Source organism: Nymphaea colorata, chromosome 2 (genome assembly GCF_008831285.2).
Source record: "Nymphaea colorata isolate Beijing-Zhang1983 chromosome 2, ASM883128v2, whole genome shotgun sequence".
In the NCBI taxonomy this organism is placed as follows: Eukaryota; Viridiplantae; Streptophyta; class Magnoliopsida; order Nymphaeales; family Nymphaeaceae; genus Nymphaea; species Nymphaea colorata.
The window spans coordinates 31,111,083-31,131,552 of NC_045139.1; the positions used below are offsets into that span (position 1 = coordinate 31,111,083).

The 20,470-nt window shown below is 39.2% G+C and overlaps 2 protein-coding genes across 3 annotated transcripts; both read right to left on the reverse strand.

Annotated features, from left to right (window-relative positions):
* Window positions 1-1,662: 1,662 nt before the first annotated feature.
* LOC116247226 (probable transcriptional regulator SLK2) lies at window positions 1,663-10,680 on the reverse strand. Its single transcript, XM_031619259.2, has 9 exons — window positions 9,403-10,680; window positions 9,057-9,188; window positions 8,808-8,856; window positions 7,570-7,784; window positions 7,245-7,313; window positions 4,920-5,020; window positions 4,732-4,825; window positions 4,599-4,668; window positions 1,663-2,953 (listed from the first exon to the last, which is right to left on the reverse strand). The coding sequence occupies exons 1-9, from the start codon at window positions 10,303-10,305 to the stop codon at window positions 2,004-2,006; spliced, it is 2,583 nt and encodes an 860-aa protein (XP_031475119.1). The 5' UTR covers window positions 10,306-10,680; the 3' UTR covers window positions 1,663-2,003.
* A 4,682-nt stretch (window positions 10,681-15,362) lies between these two features.
* LOC116246636 (dihydrodipicolinate reductase-like protein CRR1, chloroplastic) lies at window positions 15,363-19,148 on the reverse strand. Of its 2 annotated transcripts, XM_031618430.2 has the most exons (10): window positions 18,898-19,148; window positions 18,612-18,734; window positions 18,415-18,489; window positions 18,263-18,328; window positions 17,870-17,965; window positions 17,645-17,761; window positions 16,685-16,777; window positions 16,032-16,133; window positions 15,859-15,945; window positions 15,363-15,759 (listed from the first exon to the last, which is right to left on the reverse strand). In XM_031618430.2, exons 1-10 carry the CDS (start codon window positions 19,003-19,005, stop codon window positions 15,727-15,729), a joined length of 900 nt encoding a protein of 299 aa, XP_031474290.1. In that variant the 5' UTR covers window positions 19,006-19,148; the 3' UTR covers window positions 15,363-15,726. The 2 variants fall into 2 exon arrangements, with proteins under 2 accessions (XP_031474290.1, XP_031474291.1); XM_031618431.2 differs by lacking the exon at window positions 17,645-17,761.
* Between the last annotated feature and the right edge of the window lie 1,322 nt (window positions 19,149-20,470).

Sequence of the window (20,470 nt, forward strand, 5' to 3'; positions counted from 1 at the left end):
CTATGCAATAAATTATTTATATACATATATACGTATACATCCTCGCCACACCCGCACCAATTTTGTTTTTGAAAAATTGCTGCATTCGCACCCCGCACCACGCACCCATATGACATAGTGTATAAATTGCACAGTTGCAGTCTCTTTTTGCGGTTAATTCTTTTTTTGTTGGTGTTCTGTATTTTTTTTTTGCAATAAAAGGAAAGGGACCCATCTCCCAGCGGATTTGCACCGGAATGTCCAAGAACTCACTCACGTAAAAGTACTGCAGATGTGAAAGGTTCTGAAGCGAAGGATTTTAAACTTCAATTAAAAACTTGATCATGGTGTCGACTCGCTCTTATATGTTCAGTTTAAGTCAAGTTCCTTTTTCACTAAGTAATACTTGCACTCAAAAGGCTGACAGAAGAAATTGAGTCCTTTTCTCCATCAGTTTCCTTCATTACATCTTAAATATAAATCTTGTGTAATGGTAAATAGGCTTCTTCAGAGTGTATCTGATTGTCTTACAGTATGAAGAAGATGATCTTTACACTGTACACAGTAAAAGTTTGGCAATCAAACGTAACGGCAGAATTTTTTTTCCTTTTCTCCACGAAAGGAAGACACGCAAAAGAGGAATTTATTCTCCACGAGATTTTTCTGTCCGTCTTAATTCCTAACAACATCGACACCTTTACCTCTTCTAGAAATGCAGTACTCCATTTGAGTTTAAAATAGTTTTCTTTCCACGACTTCCAAATGATCAGATGCTTTACCTTCATTATACAGATCTCCTCACCTTGATACATCTGATTGACCCACTTAAATCGTCTCTAATGCAATTCCTGCATAGCTTGTAAAAATGCCTTGCAGACGTATCAAGGGCAACGGCAGTGATTTTATCATTTTAACTGGGGGCACAGGCAGAGCTCCAATTGACTTATCGTCTTATCCTCAGTGAAAATTTTTCTTGTAGCACTCAAAATTGCACCAGGCTGATCGAGGTCATTTCCAATGAGCTCACATTTCCTTTATGCGCTCACTGTTTCCAACTATTGCATGAACATAGCTAGTATTCAGAGCTCCTTCCCTTAACCATCTAAAGTTTAGTACTTTATCTCGTTAAATTTTCCTCCTTTCTTATCTAACTGTTAATCTCCTCATGAATGTCGACCCAGATTCCTGAAGCATTTTTAAGGGACAAGCGGAAAGATTCTTGAATCGTCTGAAACAGAATTCTGAAGTATGTTAACCGATTTGCTCAATAATCCCCCAAGACATCGAGATTTCTACCTTTTCTTCTTGTAGCTTGCACTAAAATTTGATCGTTGGGCGGCCACCGGTTTGTATTAGCCATGATTGTTCGTTTGAATAGTAATGTCTGCAAAACAGGTAAATTAAGGACCTGTATTTGCAGAAGCGAGAGACGAATTGATGTCTGACAGACAGTAGACTTTGCACCACCGAGGGGGATGATGAGACATGAAACATCGACCCGTTTAATAATGAGTTTGAACCTCATAACCCTTAAAACCAAGTCTCGCCCTTTTGTTGCCCACAGAATCCTATTTATTTTTCTAAAAAAGTCACATTTTCCGTTGTCCAGCTTTGCCGACGCTTCAATCATGATTACATTTATCAAATAACTTTTAAACCGCCAAGCGGCAAAACGAACACGCGTGAGCATTATATTTTATACGTAATTGACAAACTAAAATACATGATTATGTGATGTTTCGTTTGTAATGATCACACATGGTTCGCAGCCGACCGTCAAAGAAACCTCATTACATTACAGTTAAAAAATGGCAAACTTCAAAACTGCCAACGGCAAGAGCTCGTTCGCAAACAACGGGCGTCTTGGAGCTCTTCACACAGCAACAGCCTGAAACATAAGCGGACGCCGCTTTTCTTTCACCTTTCTTTTCGACCTTTTACTTTCTTAATGCTTAAGACTGTTCAAAGCTTCTATACATACAATGTAACACACTAAGAACCACAGACATCCATGCACTTGTGTTTCAAGCCTTCCAGCCATAGCTCATGTCAGCTGGTTCGCCACTAAATATCCCATTTTCAGCAAATTCATGAGAAATATCCGGAACCAGGTCGGGCAGATGGAGGGTCTGAGACACATCCGGAGAGGACCTTAAATTAAAGGCAGCATTACCTCCAACATTCATCGGATTGCTTGCAGTACTCTTGAAACTATTGCTCCGGCTGGGTATCATACTGATAGCATTGTTTGCTAAATTGCTGCTTCCGAACCCTGGCACGTTACCAGAACTACCTCTTGATGCCAAGATCGCTGACCCACTTGTTCCTGGAAAAGCATCGTCGACTGCATTTACATTTGTACACTGCATGGGCGAGACCCCACTATTTTGCAATACATTCTGCATCATTTGCTGAAGTACATGGTGCTGTAAAGGCTGATTTTGTTGGGAAGGCTGGGGTTGTATTGTTTGAAGCAAGTTGGGATTCAGTGATGCTGGCTGAGCTGCAGATGATGAACCAGTGCTCCTCAGGGTCATGTTTTGCAAGGAAACAGGCACTGAAGATATGGGTCCTTGGAATTGAGATGATTGCGATGGAACTTGATTTGAACTGCCAAATAAAGAGGCATCCTGCGAAAGAACATTCGAGTTTGAATTTATAGAACTCTGTCTCAATAGATTCTGGTACCCCGTCAATCCTACTCCAGGCGGGGTTGAGCCACACAACACTCCACTGCCCAGATGCGTGCTATTCGTGCGGTTGCTCAGACCAGAATTCATAGCCATCATTTTGGCCACAGAGGTTTGATCCGTTGCCAACCCTTGGCCCATCATCTGTTCCATCTTCAGACCAGAATTCATAGCCATCATTTTGGCCACAGAGGTTTGATCCGTTGCCAACCCCTGACCCATCATCTGTTCCATCTTCAGTTTCTTTGAAGTTGCAGCATGCCGAGGATAGCTCTTCAAACTTTCTGTAGTTAGCCAAAGAAAGGGAAAAAAAAGTCACATCCACAAAAACGTTTTCTGCATAAATGAGATACGACTTGTTTTCTTTCAAAGGGAACATTCAAAGCCATCTGACATGGAAGAATGCCAGGTCATTGATCACATGAATTTTGAAATGATGCTTCAGTAACTCACACACACGTGTGTGTGTGTGTGTGTGTGTGTGTATATATATATCATGAATGGATTGGTTCATTAGCAACACAGAATAGGAACAACAGGTTAGCCCGATATGGGCATTTTATTAGGGGGACATACTACCTATGCATGCATAAAGCCCACGCACAGAGACAGAGAGGGAGAGAGATTGGTACATTTACTCGACATATGGCTTTATATGCATTTTGTAAAAAGGAACCACTTTATAATTGATTTAGCAGAGAAAATATATTAAATCAGACATTTACACAGTTTTTTCTTGATCAATTAAAAAAAAAAAAACTTCATATCACGTCAAAAACTTGAGAGTCAAGTTCATAATATCTTTTCGAAGCACACCATAGAAACAGCATTTTGCCTATATGTGCCTCCCAAGAACCATGCCAGGGCTCCAACTGACAATCCTAAAAAATTACACACTAAAGAATATATATACACACACACCATAATTTTTGCTTGATTTAAGTACTTGGATGCAGAATGAATAAACTTATTCTGTACAAATTTTCAACGCTTCTGTTCATTTATAGACAACAGCTGACCCATTAAAATTTAAATTGTGGAAAAACATTTTGTTGTCATATTCTTTCTGCAATGGTTTAACAAAATAAGACCTAAGGAACAACCTTCCCTGTATGTAAGCATAATACAACATTCACTTACAAGGCAACTGACACATTTCCTTTGAAGAACCAATATCTGTTGACCACAACTATTTCCTTTAGCCGCTGCATATGGGGCCACATTAAACCTTTCGAAAACTTTATAAAGAAGGTTATCCTGATCAATGACAAAACCTAGGCATTTTAACAGTGATTGCTTTGTGTAAGAAAACATATTCTTAACTGAAGACAATCTATAATTTTATCTCATTGAGACTATGAAGGTTTATACTAATAAGTAGGAAGGTACCGACAAAGCAAACTATCTAACTCAACAAGATAATGTGTTCCCATAGAAGACAGTTGTAAACCTTAAAAATATGCAGACATACACACACCAGACATACATAGAAATGCATGCATTGGAATGAAAAGAAGAGAAAAATGGTAATATCAGCATGGCCACAAGATGTATTACTCAAACCAAATTCAGAAACATTCAGAAAAGTCCATTCAGAAGGATCACACCTTGAATCACGTTTTTCAATGAAAAAATGATATTTCAAGTTATTGAATTCTCAAACACTGTGGCCACCAATATTTTCAAGCCATCAAAGAACTACTTTTGTGAAAGCTGCAAAATGAAGAAAACACCATGGCAAAAGTGTACATGAACCACAGGTAACAAAAGTATAGATAAACCATTTAGGCTGAGATATGCGACACTCCTTATGTTGCCACATCATAAGATGCACCAATACTACCAATGCATTAAGCATATATTTCACTTTTGGCTTTTGAAATTGAAATTACCAGAAAAACAAAATGCAACAGCAATGAGGAAGCTTACCAATTGGCCCACCCTTGTTCTCCTGACAGAAGTCGATCAAATCCTTCATGCTGTTGACAACCTCTGATATCTGTTTGCAGTGACAGTAAGTACAAAAAACTTAAGATGGAAAGAGAAAGAGAGAGAGAGTTACCTGCAAGCACCGTATGTATCTCTTGGAAAATCCAAAGTCATTGAGTGCCTGTGACTCCAGTACCCTTGCAAGTTGATTTCCTGCTTCCACAAACCTAAAAGAATACACCATCTTGAAGTTCTCCCTTCCCTATGAAGTTACATTCAATATACTAAGGATGAATAGATCCCAACACTATTATCACTCACATGTCACAATTAGTCTGTAAATCCTGAAGTGGAAGCCCTGAAGAACCACTTTCAGATACAGCAGTTTGATATTTCTGTGTAGCCTGTAGTAACTGATGCACCTGGAAAAGTTGAGAGAGACCAAAGTCAGGAAGCAAGGCGTTCATATGGCCACTGTGCATAAACATGAAATCATAAAACTTTTTACAAAATGACCACCTAAATGGACAGGATGATAAAACAATTTGACAAATGTGATTTTCATAGTACTGTGCTTACAAAAACAAAGTTGTAACTACGTTACTCTGATACCTAAGAAGGAAAATCAAAAGGCATAGTAAATCAATAACACATCTAATTGGATTTGGCGGTCTAGAAAACCTTGATTTTATTTTAAACAGCATGCTTGCAAGCACAATTTTAACAATGCATTTTACCTCTGTCTATGCCATTAAACTGAGTCAATGCGTTGTCCATTGGCCAAGAGCACACCATTCACATTTATATATATACACACACACACACACATGCATGGCATCTTAGGTATAATGTGTGCATAATCACTTAGTAGTTCGTCCAGCATCAACATAACAGTTCTCAAATGCACAAAGATTGCGGACACAATCAATATTTTGCCCTCAGATTCAGCTTTCCCAGTTTATGATCATCATCACTTATTTTGTATAAGTTTGTTTCCTTTTCCATTTTAATCTTGTTATCAATTACTTTGCCAGTTCAAGTTGATGATCTTGATGTGGGAGGAACTTTTTGTATTATGAATACTTTTAACTTTTCAGAAATCCATAATGTTGTTCTACATAATGTGTTTGCTAATGGTCTAATTATGTAAACTAAATTGTAATGTCCTATCCTATGCCAAAGTGCACCACCAGGGCCATGCAAACACCACGTGTGTAAACACAGACGTGTCCTAGCCCATTTGCCATCCATCCCCACCTAGAACACTCTCACTTGAGTGCACCTCCCTAAACACTCATGAACACATGCACACACTATGCACCCAACCGTGCAGGCGTGTACACATACAGCGACACCCCATGAAGACAAGCATGTGTGGATGTACACAGATACACACACCATTCCATGGTCTTCCTCACCTTATCTGGCTAATCCCAGCAATCTGATGATTCTGATCTGTCTTTATCAATGCTTAAATTTAAAAAGCAATCTAAGATGAAAGCAGCATGTGGATCAAACATATTACTCCAGCTTGTGAAAAATACTGAAATGCATATGAAGCAGAAAACACCAACAAAGGGCAAATAATATTGGACTGACAAGGCTACTATCAAGAACGATAACTGTTGGGAAGTACTAAGCTTACAAAGACGATGGCTTGAAATATGCACAAAATGTTAAATCATCCATGTGGTCCCACTCAATATGACTGATACAGAGAGAAGAAGATCCATCTAGAACATAGTGAAGACTGAAGAAGATGAAAGTGGAAGCATTTGGGTGGTAGAACAGTTCAGGACACATATCATTGACCTTTTTTTTTTTTTGTTATTTTTCCTTTTCTCAGAAACAAATATTGCATCTACGTTTTAAAGGCTTAAAGCTTCAGACTACAGCACTTTACACCTTTACATTCTGACTTATAGTCCAGTAACCTATAGCACTTGTACAACTTTGCAGCCATTCTTTATGCTTCACGGCTGTTACATGTTTATTTCCAAATTGTATTTATTTTTTTACAACTAGATAAAGAGTTGACAATTTGATGTTATCCTACTTTATTACTTTCAGTTATCTTTTCAATTCTAAGATCTGCTATCACTTTTATTCGGTTTCATCTTTAATAGTTTTATTCAATTTCTTCAATTTAATGAGATCTCCTGAGGGAAAAACCTAGTTAGAAACATCTCAGATGGTTATCAAGATGCAGCAGATGACAAATTTGATTAATACAATATACAGTCACATTACGAAACTCCTTGGTCATATCCAGCACATCTTATGTTTAAAATTGTAAATATAGAACCAGAAATGAGAAAACATATTTCCCTTCATGTGAGAAAAAATGCACACAATTTAACACATTCTTTTTGTTTTCGGTGGAATCACATGATCAAATATTTGCGAGAAAAACTTCACATAATAATTTATGTGGTTCATATTGGCATATAAGACATGTTAAACTGTTGATAATAAACCACAAGCAACCCATTTATAGATAATTTGTGTGCTTAGGAGTTCCTAATGATTGAATAAATTAAGATTGTACCATTAAGAACAAACTACAAAGTAAGTGAACAACACATTGTTGCTTGAATTGCATGAACAGATGCAATATACGTGAAAATGATAAGGAAGCATTGGTACCTGAGGTGTTACTAGTCTACGAAGCAAAAACTCCTCATGACGCCTAGCACAAAATTCCCACGACAATATCTGGAAAAAAAAAAAAAAGAAAAAAAAAAGAAATCATCACAGGGTAATAGATACAGGATCTGGAGATTGACTAAAAAAGAGTACCATCTTCGATGTTGCTAGCAATCAGAGTTGTTCCAGTTAAAAGGGTAAAAGAAATTACAGAGCAGGACTTACTTCTAAATAAATATATGACTTTGGAAATTATTCCTTAAAAGATTTAGCATTCAAAAATAATGAAAACATGAACTTAATATACTATCTAGAAGGTACTTACCTTCATATCAGGACCGAAAACAATGCGAAGACGGCCTTCACGGATGACCCGGAGCTTTTCATAGACACTCTGTTGGATAGCTTTTGAACACTCCAGCAACATAATCCCAGATGGAAGTCTGTGTTCCTGAGGCATATCCACAAACAACAGCTCATCTAGAACACCACTATCAAACTTTATTTTGTTGAGCCTAGGAAGCACCTCAACGGTAGTTTCTGCTCCATATCCAAAAGAAAGTGGTTTCAATGAACCAGTTATGGACATAGACTTTAAATGGGAAATGAACTCTTTAACACTTGTTCAATCCCAATGAACATCATAGAGGAATGTTTGCAGATATATTATGACATATAAACACTCATCAGGAATCAGAAAAATGAGCAAAAGAACCACAAGAGCCATATATACTAACATCCATTTTTACAACAAACGTCAGTACTGTAGTGCCATTGACCATATTCACGTAAGAAATATACACACCAGAATAAATATACAACATATTGTCATGCCTTGTCAGAAACCATCTCACATCCCAAAATTGGCCATGGGATTTTCACAAACCAATCATTCTTCAATTTTCTTCCTTTGCAGACTTTAACCAAGCAAAACAACAATTTTACCAAGCCAACTAGACCTAAGAAACAGGAATTATCATTTCCGACCTGTTATGCACCAGTACTGTGCATAAACTGATACTTTACTGATTCACAATGTAAAATAATAATCAGATCTGAACCCCAGTCAACAAATAATAGTGACACAAATGTCAACTGAATGAAAGGCATTTTAGGGGAGGTCACAAGCCCAAATTTTAGGATGGGCCCATGCGTAGTTCTAGGTGCACAAGGGTAGATGATTTTGCCATGTCATGGACCTCTGATGTTACTTTAATGGGATCCAGCAGACCACAGTGCAGGCCTAATTTGAGGGTCAAAGGTTGACTAAAACCAGGTCTTGCCTCAGCCATACAACCTAGGCCTTGGGTAAGATATGTTTGATCTCCTTTCCTTGAATTAACTGGTTCTTCCAAGAGTAACTCAAGCCTAGAATATGAAGACCAAAAAATGTGTCTCCATGTGAATTTAGATACTAGAGACTACAAATTTCAAGAAAATACATCTATGCAACTGTCAAGAGCAGAAGAAAATGGTGCAACAATATGAAGCCTAAAAGCAGAAGAGAAGAAAATCATAATGGGATCACAGTTCATAGATAGAGTTAGAGCTGGATGTACAAACCAAATCCTTTCCCTGATTTAGAACCACAAATCTCACACTGCCATGTGTCCTGAAAATGAACGAAACAGAATATCTAGTGATAACCCAGAACTACACCCTGGTCAAGATGTTTCAAACAGAAGCTATATAATTTTTTCAAGAACTAATATATATTGCGAATGTTCAGATATTGAACTAGTACATATAAGTCTAACATGGTAGACAAAATATTCTAAAGAAACTACAAGATATCAGGACCAAAACACTGACCATTGCTGATTGTGGAAACACACCAAGCGTATTTTGTCCCATATTATCATATGCCGATAAGCACCACCTTTTCTTAGCATGTGGTGCAAAATATTCTGCCACAAATTTTCTCCAGTAAAGAATGTTATTGTCCTGAAGAAGATAAGAGAACCATTAGTAAGCCACTAGCCATTTAAACAGTAAGTTCTCAAACTTACATACGAAAACTAATCAAAATTCCCAGAGGACGTAACGTTTCTTTAACTGCAAAATCAGCTTCATACATAAAACTGCAGTAATAGATGATCACGCTTATAATCCTTCACTGAGAAATTCATTTTAGAAACAAATATAATGGGTAACATACAGGTGGTCTTTGGCGTTGATGAAATATGTATTTCATAAGCCGGAGAGCACAAGCACCACTTTCATATGGTCGCTTCACACCAGATATTTGCGGTATATTTTGCTGTTGCAGGTGATGGTGCAACTGCTGTGGTTGCTGCTGCTGCTGCTGCAGATGGGTTCGTTGCATTGGTGTCATGCACTGCAGTAACTGCTGCTGGTGTAACTGATGCCGCTGCAGAAGCCTCTGCTGCTGAAGCATTGCCTGTATGTGAGGGCTAAGCCCCTGTAGTTGAACAGAATCTTGCCGCTGGATCTGAGGTACCAGTCCCGCATCTGATCTTTGGAGAAACTGTTGAATGAGATGCTGCTGCAGCAGATCATCTTGCCGTGCATCAAGCCTGCACTTCTGGATCTGGTTATGTTGGGCCAGCATGCTTTTGGGATCCTGATTAAATGCACCAAGCGCCTGTCCAGCAAGCTGCATCATGGATTGCTGGTTGACATAAGGTATCGGATGGTTTCCTGGTTGAGAGATTGCTCCCGGGACCTGAATCATTGGGGAAACAACCTGGTGCTGAGATAACTGCTGTGTTGTTAGTGAAGTTGCTGAAGAAGCCCTTTGCTGCTGCCTCTGTTGCAACTGATGAGAATTCTGTTCTTGTTGGGATTCCATTCTATTAACAGAAGAACCGCTCTGCTGCACGATGGATGATCCTTCCACAATTGAAGATCCGGAGATGCTTATGTTGCCCGATGAAAATGACATAGGCGAGGCGGGAAGCCGCATGTACGAGTCAGCATTGATGCTGGCACTTCTCTGAAGATGGGCGCCTCCAGATAGTGCAGAATTGGCATCAGTGACTAATGAGCTGGCTCCAACACTAGGTCCAGAATTTCCTCCGCTGTTCAATACACGGTTCATGTCACCTTCGGCAGGTCCAGGGTTTCCCCTTCCAGTGCCAACGGTTGACACAGACGAGTTCCCGAAATTAGGGTATACTTGGGAGCTAGCAGCACACTGGACGTGGTCGTCTCCTTGAAAGAAAATGCCTGAAAAGGATGAAGTTTGTCCTGGACCTCCGGACACCCGAGGCGGAACCGCTGAGGGCACCGCCACCGGCTGCTTGCCGGAATCCAGATAGCTATCCAATGCCAGCCTAACTTTCTCTTTTTCAACCCCTAAAAGATTCAATAATTCAACCGAAAGCCTTCTAGAATGATCATGCAATAAACTAACACCACCGCAAAATCGTAGTGCTCCACGAAGAACCACACCAGTCACAAGTATCCCCAAAAGAATTCAGTGTGTTCAATAAAACACATAGAAACCCCCCCAGCTCAAGCGATCCCTTATACTCAAGCTCGATCACTCTATCCCCACAGCACTGCACATGTACAGTCCATGTCAAGAACCCAAATGTCAAAAAAAGGAAAGAAAAAACACAGCAACAGACACACCAGGAAAAGAAGCGGGCCGAAGACAAACCTCAAAAATAACCAACAAGGAGAAGAACAAGACCGACTCACCGAGGCCCTTCTCAGAAAAGCCCTAAAACAATCAAATATCATCGAAATTCAGCACTAAATGCGCGATCAACGCCCAAATTTCAGAAGAGAAAGGAGGAAAACCTAATTGCCATCCAACAAAGGCAACCTAGACGAAATTTCAAATCCAAGAAAAAGAAAGACAAAACAACATTTCGGTTTCCACCCCTAAAAACTGGATCAAAAACGGCCGATCGAAGCCTCAACTTTACAAAACAGAATTAGGAAGAAACAAAAGGAGCACCAAGAATTTCGAGTTTACCTCAGTTCCTTCGCAACGAAGAAATGACCTGGTGAAAAACTAAAACACAAAAACATCAAAATAAGAAGCTTTCCTCCTCCCCGCCGCTGCATTCCCCGCGGCCTCCTCCCCTCGGCCCTTTATACTGTGGAGGGAGGTGAGTTAGTCGCGGGAACTGCAGCGACCGGCTACAACCATCGACCGGCTCCTCGGCGACGGGCTATCGCCGGTACCGCCTCGAAAGCGCGCGAGACGTCGAGGTCGCATACGTGCATCAGACGGCGGAGATTGCGTCACCGTACGATCACCGCCTTAGATCTCGACACGTCGCCGATTCCCATTGGCTGGATTTTTTCAGTGGAAAAAAATTGGATGTAAGCGTTTGAGGATACGAAGCTGACGATGATCCTCCGTCTGCTTTCCAAACTCGGCAGAGGAGAGAGAGTGAGAAGGGGGCCCCTGTAAGAGCGAGAAAGTCTCTTCCGCCCCGGACAATTCACGCATTCCACGTTCATGCCCCTTCCCTTTTTCCCTGGGTTAATGACTCGGTCGGGTTTGGACCGGTTCGCCTCAATCGATGAGCGAATGCAGAATCGTATCGCTTTACCGAATAAATGTCAAGTGAGACTCACTAGAAAGATGCCACAAGATAAACGAATATATAAATATATATATATCAAGGAAGCATCCTCCATATATTTTTATATCCTAACAAACACTCATATAAATTAATAAACCAAATATTTAAAGAAATTAATTAAATGTAAAGGAAACTTGAGCCAGCCTATATGTGGCTCAGGAGGGATACTTATATGTGTATCGGCAGATGACGTTATGAGGTTGAATCGGTCTATCCGAGCCAATATGGCGATTCGGGTCCAATGGAAGCCTGTTTTTGGGCACACCGTATCGAGTAAAGGGCCAGTACGCAACGAACCAACTGGTATTAAACAATCTTTTCAACTTACCACTTAGCAAAAATAGATATTAGAAAAATTTACAGGAAGCCCCCCTGATGAAAAGATTAATAATAAATAGGTGCGCACGTTATCGAATACATCAAATTATGCGCCTAACTTTTTAAATTTACAAACAACCACCCCTTGAAGAGAATCTACTAGATAAGCAAATAAATTATGCATTTACCTCTTCCAACCAAGATTATTTGAAAAACGAAAGGCAAGTCAACGCATCATCCTTCAGGGTTTATAGTAATTCTTTCATTTTTTAATTTAATGTCGCTTTGGGGCAAATATATAATTTATTTGGCTGTTTTGATTTTTTTTTAAAGAGTATGGATGTTTGTAAATTCCTTTTTTATGCTTTTGATAAGGTAAGTGCCCATTTGTTACTCTCGCCCTGTTGTTCAGATTCTTTGTAATCTTTTTTCTTTTTTTTTTAAGATTAATAAGGTGTAATTTGATGGCACATATTATTTAGGTTTTAAAATTAACTGTTTTGCTTTAGTGCATAAATAGGATTCCAGTGCCTTCGAAATTTGCAAAAGGACATTCTTCATTCCATATTATTATCCTTGTAAGATATTAACGAGTGGATGGGATGTTTTAAGCTTTGAACTATGATAACTAAAGGAAACTCCTTTCGGCGTGAAATCTCTAAAAGATAATCTTAGCCTCCAACATTTGACGTGTTTGCATAGGGGCTTAGATGAAACCGCATTTTTAAAAAATATTTCAATTCCAATTTTTAAAGTGTAATTGCACTGCAACGAGTTTATTATTTGAGAGAACTAAGTTGGGATTGGAATAGTTTATATACTGTTCATGCTTTAGATTGGATATGGAGAAATTTCATCGTGTAAATTTTTTACTACACGTTAAATTCTTTCTGTGCTCTTGAAAAACAATTTGGCTTCCATATTTTCAATTTATTTTCTATCATTTGATATCGTTAGAATTAACTGCCGATGTTATTATTATTAAATTTAGTATACAAGGTTTTATATATATATATATATATATGTGTGTGTGTGTATGTATATGGAGAGAGAGAGAGAGATAAACTGAGAACAACTGAACAACAGTTTGAGCAAAAGATAGATGCCCACGAACCCAACAGAATGACAAACTCGACACAAAAGGTCCAAAAACAGAAACCCAAAGAATAAAAGCCACAAAATCATCCTAAAATGGGCATACAAAAAGCCTCCTCTTCCATATATTTTGGTCATTCTTAAGCGAGACCATTCAAAGTTAAACATGTGAGTTTATTAATGGTTTGAGTTGCATTTTCCCTCGAACAACTTAAGCCCAAGTTGAAATTTGCTCAACTTATTGCCCAAGTCTAGTCCCACCCATGCGTCAACACACCAAAAGTTGGTATTTGATAGCCTTCTATCTCAGTATCTGAAATCCATGCTGTGTATTCAGAAAAACAACGGATCTGAGCAGCGTTGGGTTTCAGGTCCATACAAGTTGGATCTCGGCCCCATAGATATGAGAACCGTTTCATGAATCCACCTCAAAATTAAGATAGATTTATTATATACTTATTCAAGTGTTAGATGAATCTCCTGATTTTGATACAAATTCATAAAACACTATGACATGTTAGATTCTCTAGACGTCTTATCAAGTTGGTGAATTCCCCCAGGTTTCGATCCAAAAGCCACGCTTCATACAGGCTTCTCGGGGACTGCTAGGCCCGTATGCGTCTGAAATGATCATTTTAAGTTTGTATCTGTTATTTTTCTAAAGAAAGGACTTGTGAAATGTTTTTGAGAAAATTGTTTGACAATTTTAGAATAAATCAAGGGAAGGCAGGTATTAATGGTAATTTTTCTTAAAAAAATTATTTTCAGAAGGTAAAGTTAAAAGTCAAGTAGTGGCACCGCTTCTTTTTTATTTTAATTTTACTTGGAGAAAACCACCTTGGACTGAGAGACTTATTGGCACGTAAAACCCCAAGGCTATGAATCGAGCTAGCCAACTTCGGCTCAACATTTGAAATACCAATGATTTAAAAACCATATGGTGGTCTATAATTTATAATTTAAAGGAGTTTATAGTTGCTTCACTACTTCGGTAGGAGAGCAGTATACCAATGATTTAAAAACCATATAGTGGTCTATAATTTAAAGTAATTTGCTTGTATTGACATTTCACTTAGGCTACATTCCGCAGTCTTGAACTTATCGAGGTATTTTGAGAACCGCACAGATCCAAGATCCATCCATCTGTGGCCTGATGTTGCTATGGATTGAAAAGCATGAACCGAAAATTCCTTGATTGTTTAAGTATTTGATTTCACAGCGGATCTCAAATCACCTGGAATCTTATATATAAGGCTATCAGAGACAGCCTTAAGTCACTTAACTGCATTTTCCTTTTTGGGCACTTCTCTTATTTTATCATTAAATGAATTCCAGCAATAAATTTCGTCCGAAGGACCAATGTGAAATTATTTGATAAAAAGATAAGGATGAATTCATCCATACGTATATGGTAGTGTCAGATATATCCATGGCTTATAATAGCCGGAAATTCCACCACTTAATTCCCTTCAGGCGTTTTTATTACCAGATAAGTTATCCTTGAAGTGCAACAAACCATCCAACATAACGAACTTCACCCTTCTAGATGCCTTTAACTGTTAAAACAAGGGCTCTGACATTTCTTTCATTATTCATATAATTTCATACGCCCTGATAGATTCATCCAAGCCATTAAACAATAAACATCCCCTTAAAAATATATAGCACTAGTAACAAATTTTGTCATAGATGATCATCTGTCCTACACTGCCCATATGATTCATCTAATGTTACAGGTTTGGCCTGCCTTAACTATTTGCAAGAAGTGAATGATAAAGTGAGCAGGGTTTGACTCTTGGACCGGCTACTTGTATAGAAAGAGTATCACACTCGCTTTGGTGAAGGTCCTTGGGGTTCAGCGCTACAGGTTAAACCAGCACAGCCAGGTTTCTCACCTTATGAGTGGTATCTCTGTTGTTTGGACTCAGTGGAATGAGGCATGAAGTTTGAGTCTCTGTCATGGATTAGCATGCCTCTTTGAAAATGTATCCAAATACAATGAGCAGGGGGCTTCTTGAGCAAGCCTAAGATAAACCTTGGAAAGCTTTGTAATTTGCAGAGAAGTTTTACACCAAGCTTGCTGGGTTCAAGCTTGAGCACGTTTAAGCTCGGACTGAGCTTGCCAAACTACATAAACAAGTGAACTTGAAGAGGTCAGGTACCATTGCAAGTATATAGCTGTGGAGACAGAGAGAATCTGGTTCCCTACAGGGTTCAGCTCCCATAAAGTTCTCACATCATGGCCATCTTATATCAGTAATGCACTCGAGGGAGACGATATGACCAAATCATTAGAGTTTTCAATGGAGAGCCGGACAAGCGAAGGTATGATCAACAACAAAAAATTGAAGGTCACAATGATTCCACATTATATGGTTGAATTCAATTAAGCTCATTTTTCAACAGGGGGAGAATGACTGCTTCACTTGGTGAAGCCTTGTCAGCTGCCATAAAAATATCTGCCATGTTCAATCTCAGTGACCGATCCACTCACATTCGTGGCTTTACAGAAACTTCTCTAGTCCATAGATCAAATTCTGGAAAGAGTTACGAAAAAAAATCATTTGATTGGCAGCGTTAACATGAAAAAAAAAGCCATTCATGAAATGAGGGAGAGAGAGAGAGAGACAGAGAACCTTAAGCCGCACGACCTTCCTTATTGCTAGGATGAGGCCTGGCATTAGGCTCTGGACATCTGTTATGTCATGTCTAACAGAGTAGACCTGCTATGTGCAGCTATCGTTATGGTTCTTCTTCATTGAAATATCAGTACTATTCCCATAATTCTGAAAGGAAGAGCATATGATACCTCTCCCGGAGCAGAGAAGTGAACTGTCGTGCTGGAAAGAAGACCTGGAAGAACCATACTGTGAACACGAATGCCATCTTCACCCAAGAGTTGACCTCTTGCCTTGCCAAAGAAAATGAATAAAGGAGATGTTTCAGAATGGATGAAAATTCTGGCAAGCTACTAGTCAGCATTATTCCAATTATAGTTGATGTGTGCCTTGACCATTAGGGACATTTCTTTGTTCTAATGTCAGCAAACTATCATGTTTTTCATTGGCAACTTCTACAGTAAACCAAAGAATTGCCTTCTTTCTGGTCAGAATATGCCTTTGGGTAATTCCAAAGAGTTGTTACAGCTCAACCATCATTTTTTTTCTCAACTGACCTGAGAGTCTGAAAGACTGAGGGTATTGATAAGAGTGGGATTTTCACAGTTGAAAATAGCATCCTGAACTAAAATAGGTCCTTTCCACTTCTTATACAGGGAAACTGCACTAGGGTTGAGACTTGAGAGACTTCATTACTCCTGTCCCCAGTGTCGAAGCCTTTTTCAGCTTCATGATTATCCACATGGCAGGAACTGAATGGAGTAATATCTGAGTTTTTTACTTTCTATATATGCATTTTTTGTCAGTCCCATCAGTATGATGGTCCGGATGAAGCTCCACCTACCAAGTTGCACGTTGAGAGGTCATCTCTGTTGTATAGACGTCCAAGATTAGAAAGGTTGTTGGCAATTTGTTGGGCATCTAGTGATGGAAGGTCCTGCAAATGAACCGAAACCTTTGTTAGTTAAGGAAACCTGAAAAATAAATGGACCGTATTCACAGGATAGTGGTCGTGGGCTAACACATTCAAATTTCTCTGGAGATACAGGATCTTCAACTATTCTAAAGTAACATCATATGCAATTCTAATAATTGACTATGGCCTTTGTAACTTCAACTTTTTGCAGTTTATGCTCATAAACACATGTGGATCTACCGTGATCTACAACTTAGTGAGGTTACATTTATCGTCGGTGGAAGCTTTAGCTTAGAGTTTCTCTTGGCCATATGCTTCAACTGGGAGAAAGACTGAGACCCAAAAAAGGAGTGAACGGCATCATGCTTACAGCTGCAGCCTTGGGCTTTGAGCTTTGAAAATTTTATGGCCAGGAAATGCTCCTTCTGTATATATAGTGTCACGACTAATATGACATGATTGAAATTTCATTCCCTCCAAGTGCACGAGACCAGGCTGCAGCAGGTTATTGGATGCATTTATCAACCAACATCATTTTAAATTTTCAAATTTAACAGATAAATACTCCAGAGATTTACAGTTTGCATGTCCAGTCACCTAGCAGTTCCATGTGAACAAAAAGGATGCTGGTGAGAAAATAAATGTGTGAAGGACATCCACAATCAGGGTAACCATGCTTTATGTGACAGTAATTGGATCTAATGTATAGAATGCTTATACTTCATACAACGCAAGCAGGTTTAATCAATCCTGATCAATGATCAGCATTGTTGACTGAAAAAGAAAAATCATAGAACTCGGTTGAACTATCAGATAACTACTTGTAAGCAGAATGGATATACACCATTGGAAAAAAAAAGTTTCCAACAACTATGCATGTAGATGTACCGACGCATGTGGCCGCGACTCAACAATCTCCACATTATCATAATGGAAAGATGCAGTGATAGCTGCTTGCTGAAGGAGTACTGAACCAATTGATAATGTTGGTGCTATCAGGCATCCCTGAGAATTCTCATTCAGGTTAAGAACTCCTCGTAATCTTGGCAAACAAATAACAACGGAGAGAATATTGACAAGACATCACCATTGGAAAATCTCACCCAAGCTCACCATGCTCGCCTTCTCGCAGAATGCTGATAGTGCTGCCACCGTATCTAAACTAATCCCAGGCACATAAACAACACTCTTCAGTCCAAAGGCAGTCGCCTGAACATCCAACAAAAGGGATAATACAGTTAAAATTTTAGATAAAAAAGAAAAGGTTGGTTGTAATTCTTAAAACTCGCTTAAAGGGGCTATATAAGTGAACATGCAAGGACCTTTCCAAGAAATAACAGAATCGCAAAGCCAATCTATCAAAATAACTAGAGGTATATAAAGACTATTAAGTGTAGAATACAGTAACTGTGCATGCTTACGTTAATCAAACTAATCATGAAATATGAAGGTGTTTTCCCTAGAATGTAGAGACATGGAGAATCAAGACAGAGAACGAGGCCAGACCTGCTTAACATTCTCATAAACAGCAGAGGGTTCAGTGAAGTCTACAACAACGCCGTTTGAATTAGACTGCCATCGGTCAATTTCATTCTCAATCGTGAGAAAAAGTAACTTTCAAATAATTTCAACAGGTGCCAGTTCCAAGATAAATTTACCTGAGAAATGGAACCTAAAACCATGGTCAAATCACTAAGAATAGGAATTTCCAGGGGCTCCTCCATGTTACAGATCTGCTCACAAGATAAACGAACAAAAGTTACAGTTCCCAACAAAACCATGCCGATATTACAAAAATGATTAGGAAAGGGGAGGACAAAAGGACAAAACTGGACCAAAAAATGAAACAGCGTACCGTGCCAGCATCTTCTCCTACTAAAACTTTATCAACAGCAGCAGCCAGCTCCATTCCTCTAGCTTTAGTTACTGCAATTATGGCAGCTTTACCAATCTCTTTGGCCGCTCCATTTATAACCACCTTTTACCAAAGAACCAAAAAGAAGAGAAAACCCACGAAAGGAAAAAGCGAAACAAAAGAGAGAAAGATGAACTCAACTTCTTAGTTACCAACAAAAAAATCAAAAAAATAACATAGGTGCGTGGAGAATGCTGCAATACTGGTCCGGATTCAAAATGGGCACCTTGATATTGTTGGATTTGATCGGTCCCATAGAGGAAGAGATAATGCTGCTCCATTTCTTTGGCTGTTTGCAGTGTGAAGCTTGAAGGGGGCAACCAATCGCCACCATTTCAAGCAAACACTGCCAGTCACTCCTTCGAGGGAACGATAAGCTGAAGGATAAAGAAAGGACGACGCATCAACCCTTGCTTCATGTCGAGCAGAAGAAAATTACCATAATATGCACCGGTTCCATCACACTTTCTTCAACTCCAATTCGGCCATGTCTTGTTATGGCTGCTGATTTAAAGACTTCGGATTCGGGTCGGATTCAGTTTTATATATGTGCTTTAACAAGTTAGATCTAATGGAACGGATTCATATGTTATTATAGATCAAACCACCTTTAAATCAGTTGTGTATAAAAAAAATTTTGAAACGATAATCAGATTAGCATTTCGGATTCAGTTTAGCATGTAATTTGGATCTTAGCTTCATTGCCCAATGTGGATATCCAAATTCAAATATCTGAATCTATAACCCTTGCTAAAGACCATCAAGAGGCTTGAACCTGCAACCTTCCACGGCATGTGACATACTCGAATTCCGATTTCTCGAAATAGCGAAGTTGCAGACGTAGAACAGGATTCAGATATGCCTCATGTTTTCAAACTCAGGCAATTTTGTGGGAATGGATCGCCTCCCCTCTATCATGCCAGTTAGTCTGAGCTCAAGTGTGTGAGTCGTCCACTTTATTAGCAGATCCATCTCTGCATTACCTGTGCTAGAGTTAGAGAAGCAGAGCTACACATAGGCTGGCGTGGGCAGTTGCCCACACCAGCAGCAATTCTTTTTTTATTTTTTGTATAAATGCCTTACAATTATTTACTTATTCATATATGTTGTGCCCCATCAAAAATGAAAATTTCTACAACGGTGCCCTTTAACAAAAAATTTCCGCTAGGCGCACCATGCATAGTAAAGAAAAGAATGATTTTTTTTATAATTTATTTTAAAAAATATCCTCCATAGTCTTTTTACTTTTTTATTTTCAATTTTGTCTTTACAATAATTTTTTTTTAGTATGAACTAAGGGTATTTTAGTCATTAACCATATTGACGCATGAAAAATCAATCAGCAATATGGCCCATATAACTAGGTTTGGTCCCAAGTGCTATGTTAAGGTGGTTGTATGTGTGGGTCTATGTGCATGACACCTGCCTTCAAGAGTGAGCAGAGCCATTTAAAAGTGGGCCGAGGATCTAGGGCTGGGTGTCGGGCCGGGCCGGGCTTGGGCCGGGCTTGGGCCGGGCCCGGGCCCGACAGCCAGGCCCGGGTCGGCCCGGCCCGATACCCACCCTTAAGATCCACCTGTCATGCACAAGGGACTGTACACCACGGTGCACGTAACCATCTCTCAATGCGCTGAGCCATTAGACAGGAGATCGAATATGATGAACACTCTGTTCCTCCATTCCTGACCTCCACTTGACTTACCACACTTGTTGGGCGAGAAGTGTATAAATTTCCTCTTGACTTAACAAAGAGTTGAGATTGAAGGACATAAAAGATTGCTCTGAATTTTTTTCTGAAC

Coding starts and splice junctions, on each gene's coding strand:
- LOC116246636 (XM_031618430.2), bottom strand. CDS start 19,005: ATGGTGGCGATTGGTTGCCCCCTTCAAGCTTCACACTGCAAACAGCCA. Junction 18,735..18,897: donor TCAAATCCAACAATATCAAG/GTGCCCATTTTG, acceptor CTTTGGTAAAAG/GTGGTTATAAATGGAGCGGC. Junction 17,966..18,262: donor TTTATGAGAATGTTAAGCAG/GTCTGGCCTCGT, acceptor TTGGATGTTCAG/GCGACTGCCTTTGGACTGAA.
- LOC116247226 (XM_031619259.2), bottom strand. CDS start 10,305: ATGAACCGTGTATTGAACAGCGGAGGAAATTCTGGACCTAGTGTTGGA. Junction 9,189..9,402: donor ATCAACGCCAAAGACCACCT/GTATGTTACCCA, acceptor TATCTTCTTCAG/GACAATAACATTCTTTACTG. Junction 5,021..7,244: donor GTAGACTAGTAACACCTCAG/GTACCAATGCTT, acceptor CAACTTTTCCAG/GTGCATCAGTTACTACAGGC.